General features: G+C 40.5%; 1 protein-coding gene across 1 annotated transcript in view; it reads right to left on the reverse strand.

Moving 5' to 3' along the window:
* The window catches only part of slc4a11 (solute carrier family 4 member 11), a 59,833-nt gene that overhangs the window by 5,733 nt on the left and 37,449 nt on the right, over positions 1-16,651 (reverse strand). Inside the window, exons 8-16 of the mRNA XM_037695458.1 lie at positions 13,888-14,097; positions 11,412-11,496; positions 9,114-9,239; positions 8,380-8,493; positions 5,341-5,473; positions 4,706-4,779; positions 4,329-4,557; positions 2,802-2,908; positions 1,364-1,529 (exon numbers count right to left, since the gene is read on the reverse strand). Of these exons, the coding sequence (XP_037551386.1) occupies positions 1,364-1,529; positions 2,802-2,908; positions 4,329-4,557; positions 4,706-4,779; positions 5,341-5,473; positions 8,380-8,493; positions 9,114-9,239; positions 11,412-11,496; positions 13,888-14,097 (1,244 nt within the window). The remainder of the gene's footprint in view (positions 1-1,363; positions 1,530-2,801; positions 2,909-4,328; positions 4,558-4,705; positions 4,780-5,340; positions 5,474-8,379; positions 8,494-9,113; positions 9,240-11,411; positions 11,497-13,887; positions 14,098-16,651) is intronic.

Below are 16,651 nucleotides of genomic sequence, written 5' to 3' on the forward strand. Positions count from 1 at the left end.
TGTGTGTGTGTATATATATATATATATATATATATATATATATATTGGAATCAGTGTTTCATTATTTGTCATACACACCACATGTGGTGGAACGAAATTGTGTACACAGGGTCCCAGTTACATCCAACAAAAGTACAAAATTTAAAAGAAAAACAGTAATAAGGTCTAAGATGACCTAAGAAAAACATCAACTAAATATACACCAAGAACTAATAGTATAAAAACAATTCACCAAACAGCAGCATGAACATGAGTCTGTGTGAGCAGATGAGCACGAATGAACGCAGCAACATTGAAACAGATCAGCAGCAACATGAAACAGATCAGCAGCAACATGATGTGATTTTTCACAGTGATTATTCTGGTTAGAGATTCATGAGTCTAACAGCCTCAGGGTAGAAGCTGTTCCTCAGTCTAGTGGTTCTACACTTAATGCTCCTCAACCTCCTTCTGAGGGGAGTGGGGCAAAAAGTGTGTGTGCTGGATGAGTGGGGTCCTTCGTGATGCAGGTGGCCCTCTTCCTGCATCTAGAGGTGTAGATGTCTGTGATGGTGGAGAGACTGACTCCAACATATATAAATTTATGTAAACTAACCACTTTGATCATTTGAGAAAACTATCCTTTCTAGTTTTTCTTTTGCTAAAAAGTATATCTGCAACAGCAAACTGGTTGATCCACTGTTGTGCTATTTATAGTTTGTTACAGCTCCTCAGACTGACGAAGTCTTTTGGATTAAAGACCAAACATTTCAACAAGTTTTTTTTTTTTTAATCCGTCCAGAGCACCAGACTTAACTGTTTTAGATTTTTCTACCTGGATTATTGATCATGCATTAGGATGCTAAAAAGTATAGCTTCCTCAAATGATTGGGGTGGCTAAAGATTCATTTATGGGGGTCAAAGCCACCATTGGCCACCCCCTAGCTCCACCACTGAACCTGGTGGCATCCAGAAGTGTGTTTCTGCACCATAGTACGCAGAAAGAGGCAAGATCTAGTCAAAACATTGGTCCAAGCAGTCATCAGATAATAAAATAACTGATCCAGACATGCTAGCATGCTAACATGTAGCCTTCGAGTTTCCTTCTGTCAACACAGCGTGCTGCGCGTGACGTCATATCTTCTTTGGCGGGTCGCTTCAGAACCATGGAGTCTGATGGAGGCCATGTTGAAATGATAATAACCACACAAAAACATCTGATCTGAGCGTTAAGACCTGCAGAGTGGCACGAGGATCATCTCTGTAAAAATATATATATTTTTTTAAATTTACAATTCAGGTTTCGTGTCGACGGTTTACCAGCTGTCAGTTATTTGATTGATGATGAACATGAAGTGTCGCTCTGTCTGCGTGAGGTCAGTACCTGTTCTCCGGGGCGTTGGTGAGAGAAACCACAATGTTCTGGTCGATGAAGATGAGCAGAGCCAGGAGGAAGCCCAGTCCCATGGCGCTGACAATGTTCAGGGCTGACAGCCGCTCGAACGGAGCCAGGTTGAAGATCGGCCGGTCGTGAACTTTAAACACCGGAACTGCTCCAAAAACGAGAACAAGTCAGATTTTTACAACAGCTCGCTTCGATTTTTCATCGCTTCATGACAACTCTGCCACGTTCTCTTAAAACAAACTAAAAAAAACGCACTGAACGTTATTTAAAATTCACTTTATTGAGTCGACTGCCTCTGGAATAAATACTGTAAGTTAAATCTTTGAAATGACAACACAATTATAAAAAAAGTTGGGGAATTTAATTTTAAATTCACTCTGGAGATCAACTGCAGCGTAGGCAAAATCAGTTTTGCTTTTCGACTCCACTCTTTCTTCATTTTGACAGACTGAAGCAACGTCCTCATTACAGAGGACGCTGATCCATCTCCCGCTCCATCCGAGGTCCAGATACTGAACTCCTCAGAGCAGATGTAGCTCTCGGCTGTCTGTGGATGTTCTGTAGTAGCAAGTGTGTTACATGTCCATGAACGTTTTGGGAGATTTTGTGTGAAGATTCAACATCGAGTTGATGAAACGGACAAACAGCTACGACTCAAAGTCCTTTGATGAAACAAACTCCCAACGATGAGCTCAAATTAAAAGATGTTGGAAATTACAGTCGTTAGTGACATTTATTCTTCTTTTAGTTCGAGACTAAAACACTTGCTCTTCTACGGTGGCTGTGGAGGGTCATTCAATAACGGCAAAGAGGCTGCAGGACAAAAGGTTGATGGTTGTCACTGACTGCGCCTGTCGGAACATCCTCGACCAGAACCATGACGTCTGTTCAGAGCGAGGCCGGCGCCTTGCATAAAACCTCTGCTGCTGTTAGTGTGTGTGTGTGTGTGTGTGTGTCCACTGAGAATAAGAAGTGAAGTTTGTTTTAATTCAGACTAGAAGTCTCAAACTTTTTGATCAAAGTAATTTCTGCTACTTTGCTCACCAAATAAAATGTGTCCAGACCTGCAAAACCTGCTACAACTGGGATTTTCAACTGGTGGCCCATGGGCCACATTGAGTTTTTTTTTAAAGGAAGCTTATCTGGTCAGTGGGGGTGACATTATAAAACTAAAAATATGTAATGAATTTCAACATTTACCGATATTTTTACATTTTCGGACAAAAGAATTACTACCGGAGTAAACTCTTTCAGACTGCACCGTTCGATATAGTTCAAGAGAATCTTTTAATGTTTGACATCAAACTTTGCTAAGCGTACCTTTATTATTTCACATTATTTGCACCCCAAATGGTTTTAGAAGTAAAGGTTTGAGACACCATAATAACTGTAAGCAGAAAAAATGACAAATACTAACGCTCAATGTCACTGAACAGGTAGGATCCGATGAAGGAGAAGAGGAGCACGGAGATGGGCAGGGCGCAGTCCGACAGAACCTCTCGGACTTTGGCGTGCAGGAACGGACTGAGACACAGAAACACAAAGAAGAGCTCAGTAACTGTGGACAGGACGAGGACAATGACTGCCCCCGCTGAAGAACCCCACCCTGCCTCTAGCTCACAGCTGAACACAGCTTGAAGTGGATGTCATTACAAAGAGCAATCAGAAGTAGAATATTTTACCTTGTAACCATTAAAAGACCTTACGGGGAAGAATTGACCACACATTCATTTTTGTCCGTGTTTTAATGCATTTATTTTTATTTTGGTGCAGTCAATAAACACAAATTTTTCTCACAAAGCCTAAAAATCGTTTTTTTAAATTTTGTCAGAATATTTTCAAACCTCAGTAACTTTAATGCACTCGTTTTTAAACATTTCACCCGGGCAAAGACGCCTTTTTCAGAGATAGGACTCGCTGCAGATTTCCACCTTTCATCTGTTTTAGTTTGGATGTAAAGAGCAAAAACTCACTTGCATGTTGCACAAATAAATGTTTAGTATAAAAAAATATGTTCCGCATGCTTGCAGGCTGCAGAATCGGACGCACAACGGTTGACTCCGTCAGAAAAAGCAAAGATCAAAAGAGAAACTGGCGTTGTGCATGAGTAAGTTTGGAAAAAATATATAAAATTAATCTTTTTTTTTTAATTATGCAAAAAAATCTTTATGTTCTGCCATCAAAACATATATATAAGTTTGACCTCATTTTCAACTGGATCTGAAGAGTTGCGTGGGCTGGAGGGTCTCCACAAAACTCCAGACTGGAATTTAAAATAATTGTCAAAAAAATAATTTGGGTATATTAATGGGGGGAAAATGCTTCTTTATAAATACGTAAATAAATATTTTTTTGTTTGTTTATTTATTTATTTATTTAATATTGTTATTAAATAAATATTTAGTCACTTAAAAAAAAAAATCACTGAAATGTGTAGTTAAATTTTCAAACAAGAGCTAAAATTTTTAGCTATTCATTTCTGATTAATATTTTTTATTTCAGATTGAGACAGCTTTAAAGATCAACTTATTTATTGTGGGAAAAAATATACATATAAAAAAACTGTATATTTAAGCAGTTAAATAAGATAGTCTATTTTTCCCCTCTTCCCTTAACTGTCATTATTAATTTTATTATTTATTATTTACTTGTCTTTAATCAAAACATGTATGTCCAAGGCCTCCCTTGCAGAAGAGCTCTGTGAACTCAGTGGGAGTTAGGGTTAAATAAAGGTAAATAAATTAATATGTCATAAAGTTAAAGGGACTTCTGGGTTTAAACCAAAGGCTGGGACTGAACTTTCGACTGAAACGTGAGTTTTGTAATCTGGGACGTTTCTGTAACTCCATCATTTCTGATAATCTCTAGAGCTGAGGCCCTGCGGTGCTCCCGTCTGAACATGATTTAAAGTTCTCAGGTGATTTATCGGTCGGGCTGCACATACCTTCGTTTGAACTGGTACAGAGTATAGCCCATCCACAACGTCCCGAGCATCAGCAGGAGGCAAAGGACGGGCCTCTCTCGAGTGCACTGGACGAGGGACTCGGGGAGCGCACCGAACACTGACCCGACTATCACCTCACTCCTGTTCCCCCCCAGCAGATCTCCACCCTGAGGAAAGTACTCCGTGCTTCCATTTGCTGGAGTTGGAACGTGGTAGTACCTGTAAAAAACTGAAAGCACATCCAGAGCGTTCAGGTAGGAACAGACCAGGTTTTCAGACTTATCTTAAATATTACTGCATTCTGGCAAAACACATCTCCCAGTTTAACCAACAACAAGAAAATGAGACACAAAAGCTTCAAATGTTCGATAACTTACTTTTTACGGTGCCCTTCACAGCATCGACTACAAACGCAATGGATATGAAGAGAGCAATAACCTCCTCTGTGGACCTACAAACATCCCAGCAGAAAAGAGCGTTGGAAGGATGAAAAACAAAGTTTAAATGAGGTTAACTTCATGAAAACAGTTTGTGTATTTATTTAAGACGTTACCTAAAGTGGTACGATGACCATGAAATTAAACATTTAACAACATTTATAACAAAACTAATTTTCATAATGTCCAGCTTTCACTTCCTGCCACATCTTTGGGGCTATAAAACCAAACATCATGTGAAAGATTTTAAAAGCTTTTTCTAATCTTTCTCATATATTTCTTAGCAGAATGATCAGAAAACGGAACTCTGTTTTACCTAAAAAAAAAAAAACAAACAAACAAACAACAACTAGGTAACAAAATCTGCAAATCTTTTAGTGTATTTTGCTTTAAAATCAAACTAAGTGTGAGAAGTTTTTCTGCAGACACTGTGGAAACCACACGTTTTAAAAACACACTCATATGTTACAAAAAAGGATGCGAGTGAAGAGTACATAGGAACAGATTACAGTAAATTAATTGGTCTGAGGTAAAATGACATCAAACTGATCAATTAAAATGTGTGCAGGAGAAACCTTTTGAAGAGCTTCATGAGCAGGCTGACGTTGAAGAGCCCTCCCAGGATGAGGAAGAGGCAGTTCCATAAACCGATGCAGGCGTAGAAAGCTGGAAAATCTAGGTTGTAGTCATCACAAATTCCTCGGATCACTGAGAGCCAGAGTGCACATGAAGAGAATCAGACAACCAATTAATTATCAACCAAACATCCAACCAGCCAGTTAACCATCCAACCAGCAAATTAACCAGCCAACCAAATAATTAACCATCCAACCAGCCAGTTAACCATCCAAACAGTTAATTAACAATCTAAACAGCTAATTAACCAAGCAACCAGCCAATTAACCAACCAACCAACCAGCCAATTAACCATCCAACCAGATAATTAACCATCCAACCAGCAAATTAATCATGCAACCAAACGGTTAATTAACCAAACAACCAACCAACCAACCATCCAACCAGCCAATTAATCAACCAGCCAACCAGCAAATTAACAAACAGCTAATTAACCAATCAACCAGCTAATTAACCAACCAACCATCCAACCAGCCAATTAACCAACCATCCAACCAGCTAATTAACCAGCCAACCAGCTAACTAACCATCCAACCAGCAAAATAATCATCCAACCAGCTAATTCAACAACCAAACAGCTAATTTACCAAACAACCAGCCAATCATCCAATTAACATACAACCAGCTAATTAACCAAACAACCAGCCAATCAACCAGCCAATCAGCCAATTAACCATACAAACAGCTAATTCAACAACCAGCCAGTCAATTAAATATCCAAACAACATATTAATCAATCAACCAGTCAATTAGCTAAACATCCAACCAGCAAATTAACCAGCTAACCAGCCAATTGACCATCCAACCTGCCAATCATTCAACAGCCAATTAACCAATCAACCAGAAAATTAACCAACCAACCAGCCAATTATTCAACCAACCAGAAAATTAACCAACCAACCAGCCAATTATCTAACCATCCAACCAGCAAATTAACCATCCATCCTTCAAATTAACCATCCAACCAGTCAATTAACAACCAACCAGCCTATTAACCAATCAACCAACCAAATTAATCAACCAACCAACCGGCCAATTAACCAAATAACCAGCCAATTAACCATCCAGTCGGTCAATCATCCAACCATTCATTTAATTAACCAACCAGCCAACTTATCATCCAACCAGCAAACAAGGAACTATGTAGACAAACAACAAACCAGTCAGCTAGTTACCCATAAAACCAAACCAAAAATCAACTAAACAACCAAATAACAAGTTATTCGTGTTTTACAAATAAATAAACACTTTATTTTAGTAGCTGGACAACTCCAGCTGTCCAAGTCTCCTACGTTATTGTGGTGTATTTTAAATTAAGAACATCGTAAAAAGAGTCTTTACAGTTTAATTTGTAAAGGCTGAGAAAACCTCTGTTAAAATTAAACCGTGAACCATCATAAATAAACAGATCAATGTCGATTTATCTGAACAATTCAGTTTTAAAACTGAAAAAAAATAGAACCAACTGTGTATCCAGCAATCCACATCAGTTTTGCAAGTACTCAACAAATTCAAACACAACTTAATTACATATTTTTCTATGACCTCCGGCAAAGATTATGTCTACATAGAAAATAGGAGAAAAACATCTCTTCATCCTCACATAAAAACGGTAATGAGTCTGTTGTAAGCGCAGCAATTTAGCTGAAATCTTGATTTACAACTTTAAAAACAAGCCACTGTTCTGCTCCAACAAGCTCCTGGAATTAAACTACAAACATGCCCTTGAGAACGTTCCTGCGCAGCTCCAACTCATTTACTTCAAAGATCATCGCACCACAAACCAAGCAAACAACTCCACTATTAAAACTACATCCTGGCATCAAAGTGCACGCTCTCCTTCATTATTGTGGAGGTTTGCTGCTTCCAGCTTTTAAGATAATTTACATTTCTTCCAACAAAGCATTGTTGTTTGGCCAAAATGCTTCACAAAGGTTCGTTTTATTGCGTCTCTGAACTGAAGAAAAGGTTTTCTGGTTTCTGCACGTACCGAACAAATCTGCAGGCTCCTGAAATCATCTTTTACAATACGGTGATTAAAAAAAAAAAAGAATATTAAAATAATTCTGGTCATTATCTCCCTTTTTACATACTTATTTGTGACTTTTTCTGTACTACACTAAGAACACTTAAGAAGCACAAAAAGTTTTTTTAATCAAACTTTGCAAGATTTTTTTGGTTAAAACATACAAAGCTCTCAACAACCTAGCTCCATCTTATATTACAGATCTTATTGTTCCATATCTTCCTAACAGGGCACTTCACTCTCAGACTGCAGGTTTACTTATGGTTCCTAGAGTTTCCAAAAGCAGAATGGGATGCTGACACGTTGTCTACTTTTAAGATTAGACTTAAGTATTTTCTCTTTGATAAATCCTATAGTTAGGGTTGTCTTGGTTTCCTGAGATAGTCTTTAGTTCTGCTGCTATAGGATTAAGATTGCTGGAGGACAAACTGACCACATTTCCTCACTATGATGCTGTCTTTACTTGCTCTACTCTACATGTATGTATTTGTAATTATTTCTCTGAGCATGTTTTTTTTGTGTCTTTCTTCCAGTAGGGGGTGCACCTGCCATTCTGTGTTCGTTTCTCCTTCCTGTCCTCTCAAACCCAGCAGTCAAAGCAGACCGTCACTCGTCCTGAGCCTGGTTCTGCTGGAGGTTTCTTCCTGTTAAAAGGGAGTTTTTCCTTTCCACTGTCTCCTTGGTGCTTGCTCAGGATGTGAGACTGTGACGAAGTCAAGATTCAACGCAATCTGCTGGCTTCCTTCCTTAGATAGATAACTTTTATTAATGTATGTGAATGTTTATGTTCAGTGCCCTGAGACAACTTCTGTTGTGATCTGGTGCTATATAAATAAACTGAATTGAGTTCAAATAAAATAAATTTAACTGATGGCTTCCTCCAAGTAACCCTCAAAGTGTCTGCTGGCTCAAACTGCGAGACGTGAACTTGATGAGCAGAGGGGAAGCCTACCGCTGATGAAGATGGCGAGCGGCGCTGTGGTCAGAGGAATGACTAAAGGAGAACCGGCGAACAGCGAGTAGATGACCCCACCGATGCTTTGGCCAACGATTGTCTTCCGAACATCTGGACAGAAAGGGCAATTGGAAAATACAAAATAAAATAATAATTTCAGTGTCAGACAGATGAGAAAGCATACAAAGACAAACATTTACGTGAGGGCCTGCCTTTCAGGGAGACGGGAGACATTAATAAAATAAAAATACAAACTTTAGCGTGGAAGATTGGAGGCATTTTTTCAAATTAAAAAATTAAAAATTAAAAAATTATTAAGTACAAGAACATAAGAAAAAAATGACAAGAAAAATAATAAAATGAAGAATAAAATATTAGAATAAGAAGAAAATACAGTATAAGAGAACAAAAAAGACAAAAAGATAAAGAAAAAATAAAATAAAGACAAAAATATAGTTAGCATAAAATCAATAAAAATATGAAAAATTAGAAAGACTGACCAGATAAAGAATAAAATGAAGAATAAGAATATCAAAATAAGAAAAAAAATAATGAAAACAACAAATCAGAAAAAGAGAAAGTGTTTATTTAGAATAAAAAAATAATAATTTGAAAAAAATAACACAAAGAAGAAAACAAACGAGAAAAAAAAAAGATAAAAATGAAGAACTCCTGAACCCAAGTTTGACAAAGTGTTTCCGTGTCGACCTTGAACCGCATCCTTCTCATACCGATTTCACCTCGGGTGCTCTCGTCATTGAGAGAGCCGAAAGCGATGGCAGGAAGGAGGATGGCGATGTAGAGAAAGATGGCCGTGGTCATGTACTTCAGCAGGGTTTTATTACTGCCGACTACACCTGAGGGGAGACAGACAAACAGATGCAGCTCGTAAGGAAGCGGCTCAGCTCCGTAACCTAAAAACCAAACAAACATTAGCAGAAGTCATCGTTTAGTACCCTGCAATAAGGAGCCCCAGTTTTCTGTAATCCATCATTTAATAACAGTTTCCCAAATGATGGATAACTCACGACAAAATGAAACATTTTAACTGGGCTCCAATGTGATCAGAGTGATTTTAGTCTTTTGACCTTCATGATTATCTGTTGAAACTCGCGCACCCAGAGATTTTCTTACAGCCCAATGTTTGCTTTTTCAGACGATGAAGAGGAAAAGATATGAGGCTGAAGAGATGAAAATAAACAAAAACAAACAAAAAAAAAAAATGCTCTTGCTTTTGTTTTAGTTCATCTGTTTTCATTGAAGGCTCCAGGTCAATTCGTTCTGCTACCAAATCACACCTTTAGATCTTTGGTCCCTTTGCAGCTTTACTTTCTGGGTAAGAAGAAACCTCTGCTGCCACGGGTCTTTTCATTCCAAACTGACCACTTCGTACCCAGTTTTGTCAGCTTTATACCCACCAATCAAATCGTTGGTGAGTAGTAATTGAAGCACCTGAAGGATTCAATTCTCTGTGTCCAACTAAGGACAATCCATCCATCCATTTTTTTATTAAAGTAAACTGAACTGTCTTTTTGACATTTTGATCGCTGTTGTTATTTTGACAAATTAGCGCCGTTGTTTTGAAACGTGACGTTTAATGTGAATAACATCAAACATTTCTATCTTTGTATTTTAATTATTGTAATTACTGTAACTTATTTTTTACAGTAAGCTTTTTTTATTTATTGTCTGAAATGTAGCAGGAATTCAGACACCTGCTGATGTGCGCGTGCTGGGTAGAGCTTAGTGACTTTTCTGTGCGGAACGTGTACTGTCCTCAGGAACTTTATTTATTCTGTTGAATAAATGATCGTTTCTGGTTCGGGGGTCTGAGAGGAGGAGGAGAAAGGGGATGTTTTTCAGTGCGCGGCCCCGCTGAGGAGGGACAATATTTGGAAAGGAGGATGAGACGAGGACTTCGCGCAGCACCTCTGTGCGTAAATGTGACTATCTGATCCGTCCCCCGTCCCCCCCCCGCCTAGAGGCTACTCTCTTGCTGGTGCTGCGGCTGGAATATTCACAGACTGGGTCCGCCGGGCTGAGGGCAACGTCTCCTCTCGTCGTATTATTTAATAAATAATCAAAATAAAAATCCACGATGACTTTGAACTTTTAGGGGCGGAGCTGCCAGATCCGAGCAAAGAGTTGCTGGAACAGAACGGGTCAAAATGAGAGAGTTCCCAGATCTTGTTCCAGCAGGATCCAGATCAAATTAACCACTGAATAAAACCTAATGGTTATGTGTAGCGCAGATATCGGCAGAAGCAGTTAGCAGTAGCACTGTGAGTGCAGATCGGAGTCTATGCAGGAGTTTCATATTTTTGACCAAAATAACCAAATTATGTGAAATTGTTTTAAGATGGCAGCGATCCACATGCGCCCCGCTCAGACTAGCCATTAGCTCATCGATTCGGTCAGATTTAAACTATTTTCTCTAAGTTGAGGCTGATCAACGAGCTATCTACACCAGGTAAGATATTTTTCGTTCACAGCCTGTACTCAGAACACTGTCAAAAGGGTAGTTTGAAGCGCAAAAGATTTATAACTTTTGCCTAAAATCACAAGCTGGTTCGGTCGTGTTTTCTGTGTATTTCATACAAGCAGCTTCTGCAGGGAGTCTGTGCCTGCTAAAAATAAACTCATTTAAACAACCATACTAAATATCTTGTTTCAAGTGCGTACATATATTTGACTGGAGGCAGAAGACCCTTCACATATTTGTAGACAGAGCTGAGGACTCAGTAAAACTAGTGACTGAAAAGGCAACGTATGCTGCAATGTTTGTGGTTGATGACTCGAGACATGACAATAAAATTGAACATAAAGAAACGTGTGTGTGTGTGTGTGTGTGTGTGGGGGCGGTGTTTAGAGTCATTTCAGCAAAAATACAAAACCCTGGATGCTACAGACACAGCACAGATGTAACTAAGGCAGAAGGTGAAGAATAAAGAAGTAGTAGTCAGCGGCACACTGGAGAGGCTTTTAAACGAAAATGATGCCGTTTCAGAACGAGCCCAGGTTCAGCCTACCATCTGTGAAGTCAGAAGGGTAGAAAGGCAGTCTGCGGCACAAGTCCTCATAAATCCCCCGGCCAGCTCTGAAGAAATCTTTACACTGTGGAGAGAAAGGACAAGCTGCATCAAGGATGATGTAATCAAGACCAGTGACACTAGTTGTGACCACTCATTTAAACCTTTTATCGCTTTTCTTCTAAAACAACTTAAATTAACTTTTTTTTTTTTTTTTACAAGTTTTAAAAATGTGAAGCTTGTAACACCATTGAAGACTTTAAATAAAAGTGGCTCAAGAGGAAAGCCCCAGGAAAGGAAGTTCCCTCTAATGCAAAGGATAAGTTGATTAGAATTACCAGCCTCAGTAATGACTAATTAACGCACCCCGGATTAGAGCCGACACCCTTTAAGTGTCTGATTTATCGTTCTGTAGGAACGACGCTGTGCAGATTGAGGGAATTCAGCCTTCATGGTGGAAATGAAACAAAGACACCGGTGAAGAGACGAAGCAGAGGATTGATGAGGTCAACAAGAGGTACGCCGACGTCCCCCCTCGCTGAGGGGTTTGAATAGTGAATGTTTGTAGTTGTGGAGATGAGGTTTTCTGGACTGGAATTAAATGGAGAATGTAAGTAAACAATGTTTTTGTTTCCAGATATTCAAGCGGGTAGGAGTTACACTGCGGAGAAGAACAGAGTGTTTTTTTCTTCACGTTTGTGGCACAGCAGAGTGACATATTCTGGGGAACAATTTTATCCACAACCAGGTACAGTGGTGGAGCAAGGGTATGATCACTGGTGGCCTTGGCCACCAAAGATTAATCTTCAGCCACCCCAATTATTTGAGGAAACAATACTTTTAATATAAAAACTAGAAAGCATTCTCAAATTATTGAGGTGGTCAGTTTACATATACCCAGTACATGGTGGTGGCCATCTTGGATTTTGGTTTGGCAACACAATTTTTGAAAGGGACTTTTTTTGCACCTAGATGCAGCCATACACCACAGTGGAAGTTGGCACCTCACTAATTTGTCAAGTTACGCTCACAACATGCACAGACAGATGAATGGAGGACATTTCCAACTCCCTCTCTTCGCTCAGTGATGGGGGACAAATAAATTCAGAAGGTAAAGGAAAAATTATATTTGCTTTTGTCTCACCCCCTTCAGGGCATGAAGAAAGCAGTAAAGTGAGAAGAATCGAGTGGTGGAGGGTTAAGTAGATGAGGACAAGGGAGGCCACACTACACCAGTTTAAGAAGAAAGGATCAAGAGGAAACCAACAGTTTCTGGATGATCTTGAGTTTCTGGGACACCTGTTCTCCTGACTACTGTTCTGCAAGGCATCCCGATCTATCACCTGGGTGTCTTGTCTATGCGTCCCCCCCACCTGGTGATAGACTGCCTCCATAATCTGGGTTGTCCTACATATTCACTATGGTCCAACTTTGCTTCAGAATGCTCCTGACTGCATCCATCCTAAAGGGTGAGGTCCTGGCATCCTGCTCTGAGGACTCGTTGAGGTTTGACACGAGTCTCGCCTGGAGGTTTGTTGTGAGGTGCAGTCTGGGTCCAGACTTTGGCTCTAGTGTAGTGCAGTGCTCTCAACAATGCCAGAAAATGTCTACGCACTCCACTACGTGTACAAACACTACACTGCCCTCCATCATGGTCAAATAAACAAACGGTCTTCAAGACATCTCTGTGTGGACTCTACAGATTGAACACTCAACTACTTTCTAATTGAGGTTGGGTCACGTATGCAACAGGTCAAAGAGGGAGATCCAGACCTCCCTTTCCTCAATGACAATCTCCAGCTCCTCCTGGGGTGTCCAAAGGTGTCCTGAGATTAGAGAGGGCCGATAAGAGAGGGTTGCATCCTCAATAAAGGCCCAATCTGTTGCGCCGTCACTCGAGAACAAGACTTCCAGGTACCTGGAATCCTGCGTTTGAGTAAGAGGTGCATAGACTGAACGTAAGTGTGTAATGTCCTTAACAAATATCAATTTTCTCAAGTTTTATTCTGTTTTTAATTATTTTGATAATTAACTTTCTCTTATTACGTTCTATGGCCCAAGAGTCGGGATTGAGGGAAGAATGGAGCGTGAGATTGACAGACGGGTCAGTGCAGCATCTGCAGTTTTGCAGACTCTGTGTTGGTCCATTATAGTGAAGAGGGAGCTGAGCTGTTGGTCGGTCTATGTTCCTACAAATCAATTAAATTCATTTCAATAATACTTTATAAGATTTATAAGATGCTTGAGCGGCTTTTTGTAGAACAGAACTATTTACCTGAACGTAAACAAGAAAACAGCAATTTATGAAGCTAAAGGTCTGAATTACTGTCCACCTGGTTACAACAGAGAGGAACCTTATACGTCCAGCAACAACTGGGCTGGATTGGTTAAAGAACAAGGAATGTGTCTGTTAGCATAATATCTCATGAACCACTGGGTGGACTTTAATAGAGCGAATGGTGAATCCTTTTCCCACCTTGAGAGGTCTGTGACTCCGAGGAACCGTCTCCTTCTTCCCCAGAACCACCGGCTGCTGGTTGACTGCTGTGAGCTGATGTCTCTGGAAAACCAGAGCCTCCTTGAACTCCTCCTGCGTCTTCGTCTCCAGGAGCTTCTGTCTGAACGAGATGTCAGAGAAGAGTGTGCCGAACGTCCTGCCAAGCTCCATCGCTGTCTTGGTACTTTTCTACAAAAGAAATGAGATTTTTGAACATTTCCTACAGGTTAGTCTTTCCAGATGCTGAGTGGACCCGACCGTCCATAATTTCTACAATCAAACTGTAGCTACCGCTTGCCTCTGGTGTGGGAGAAATTATCTTGTTCTCCGACGTTTACTTAAAAGAACAACAACGTACAGCAGCTGAAGATTTACGTATATGTGGCATTTTACTTGCAAGGTCAGATTTCAGGACTGGTTACATACATAAACATACATAAGCATACATAAATGTATCATAAATGTATACACATTAAGACCAGTCACAGAAATGAGCCACAAGCTGCGTTATCTGCTCACTTTTATACCCCTCTCAGCTCAGAGTTGAACAGAGTTCAGGGGGTGTCCTTGAAGTCAGCTGCAGTCTTCTTACACAGCACAAACGTATGGCTCATGGGCAGAGATAAGATGGTGTTTTGGGAGATGGTCTGGCTTGTTTTGAAAGACAACTGAGCTATTTTTTCTCAGGGCAGAGAGGAAGAGCATTCTCCGCCATAGTAATAAAAACATCCATAACCTTTGACCAAAACTTCCCTGACACATGACTATCGGGACAATTCAAAGCTTGATACATGCAGCAAATTTTAACGAGGCTTTAACAGTTCAAACTGCAGATGGGTGGAGATGACGAGATCAGATCATGTTTATGTTTTACTGGGGGAGACTCAATAAATCCTGAAGAGCGAGGTTATCCTGTCAGCAACTCATCGTTGGTCTGGTGCTGACGGTATCGACAGAACAAGGCTTGGCGTGCGCCGGCAGCAGCTGTAAACAAAACAACTAAAGCCTTTAAGCTTCCAACAGCTGTAACTGAATATGAATCAGAGCTATAGACTCAGAGCGACCGGATCCTGATGGATTTCAGGGATATCTTCATAAGAACACGTTGTAGCTCATTCTGTTGGTTTCAAGAGGGGGTCTTGGAGAATATATGAACGCCACTGAGCCCCCAAACATGACGCTTGAGGTTCAGTTACACGCACAGCAGCTCTGAGGTTTGTACTTAAGTTGCAGCTGATGGATTGAACTTTAGTAAACAGATCAGAACCCGTTACAGCTCTGAGGGGTTCTGATCTGAAGCAGAAACATCTGGATTTAAAGCAGCTGAGTTCTGAGTGAGCAGCGAGGTGCGCGGGCCACACTTTATTGTGTGAGCACAACTTCCACACCTGCACTCAGTTCACGACATCATGAAACCACTTTAATACTTGTATCGTCATCATTCAGCCACTTTCTTTATCTGCCTTCCATTTCCTACTCTTCTTCCTCGTTCTCCATCTCTCTTCCACCTCCTCCTCTTCTTCTTCTTCTACCACTTCACCCTCTTCCTTTTCTTCTTTTTCCTTCAAACTCTTCCTCCTCTTCCTTCTTTTCATTCTTCTCTCTGTCCTCTTATTCCTTTTCCTCCTCTCTCTTACCCTTTTCCCTCTGTTCCTCCTCCCCCCCCCCCCCCCCACACACACACTTCTGTCTTCTTCTTCTCCTTCTTTTTGTAAATGAGATTTCAGACCTTTAGGTTCCCCACACTGAACTCATGTCTCAGTTCATTCCCGAACAACAAGCAGCAATGAACCCTAACAAAAGATTCAGGTAACCTTTAAAAAAGTCTCGGAGGAATGAAGTGACCTGGAAACGACACAAATGTTCTCACTCCAACCCAAGATGACTGAAACATCAAGAAAAACAAAAACAATGAAAAGCAAATAAACTTTAACATCTAATGACATTTAAGGATCGACCACAGATCAGGTGGTCAAAACTAGCAAGGATGTTGCATGGTCCAGGTGTACGGTAGTTTCTATGGCCCAGAAATGGTTTCTATGGTCCAAATGTAGTTTACATCATCCAGGTGTGGTCTCTATGGTCCAGGTGTAGTTTAAATAATCCAGGTGTTGTTTCTACAGTCCAGGAACTGTTTCTATGGTCCAGGAGTGGTTTCTATAGTTCAGGTGTGGTTTCTATGGTCCAGGTGTGGTTTCTATGGTCCAGGCATGGTCTCTATGGTCCAGGTGTAGTTTCTATAGTCCAGGACTAGTTTCTATAATCCAGGACTAGTTTCTACAGTCCAGGTGTGGTTTCTATGGTTCAGGTGTGGTCTCTATGGCCCAGGTGTGAGTTTATATAGTCCATGAGTAGTTTCTGTGATCCAGGTGTAGTTTCTGTACTCTAGATCTAGTTCCTGCCTTACAGGGGTTGACGAGGGAGAGGGCGGGCCCCAGAAACCATCTCATCACCAGCAAACTCTCCCCCCCCCCCCCCCCCCCCCCCCCTATGGGAGTTGGTGCTTGCGGGACTCCAGTTTATTTGTGGCTCCTTGGACTGAAGAAGTCCTTTGGATGAAGGACGAAATGTCTCAGCAGAAAAAGAAACTGTCCAGATGACCTTACTGAACATTTATGGTCCAAGTGTCGTTTCAGTGGTCCAGATGTTGTCTCTGTGGTCTAGGTGTAGTTTCTGTGGTCTATGTGTAGTTTCCATGGTCTAGGTGTAGTTTCTGTGGTCTAGGTGTAGTTTCCGTGGTCTA

Source organism: Nematolebias whitei, chromosome 21 (genome assembly GCF_014905685.2).
Source record: "Nematolebias whitei isolate Nwh7 chromosome 21, NemWhi1, whole genome shotgun sequence".
Classification (NCBI taxonomy): domain Eukaryota; kingdom Metazoa; phylum Chordata; class Actinopteri; order Cyprinodontiformes; family Rivulidae; genus Nematolebias; species Nematolebias whitei.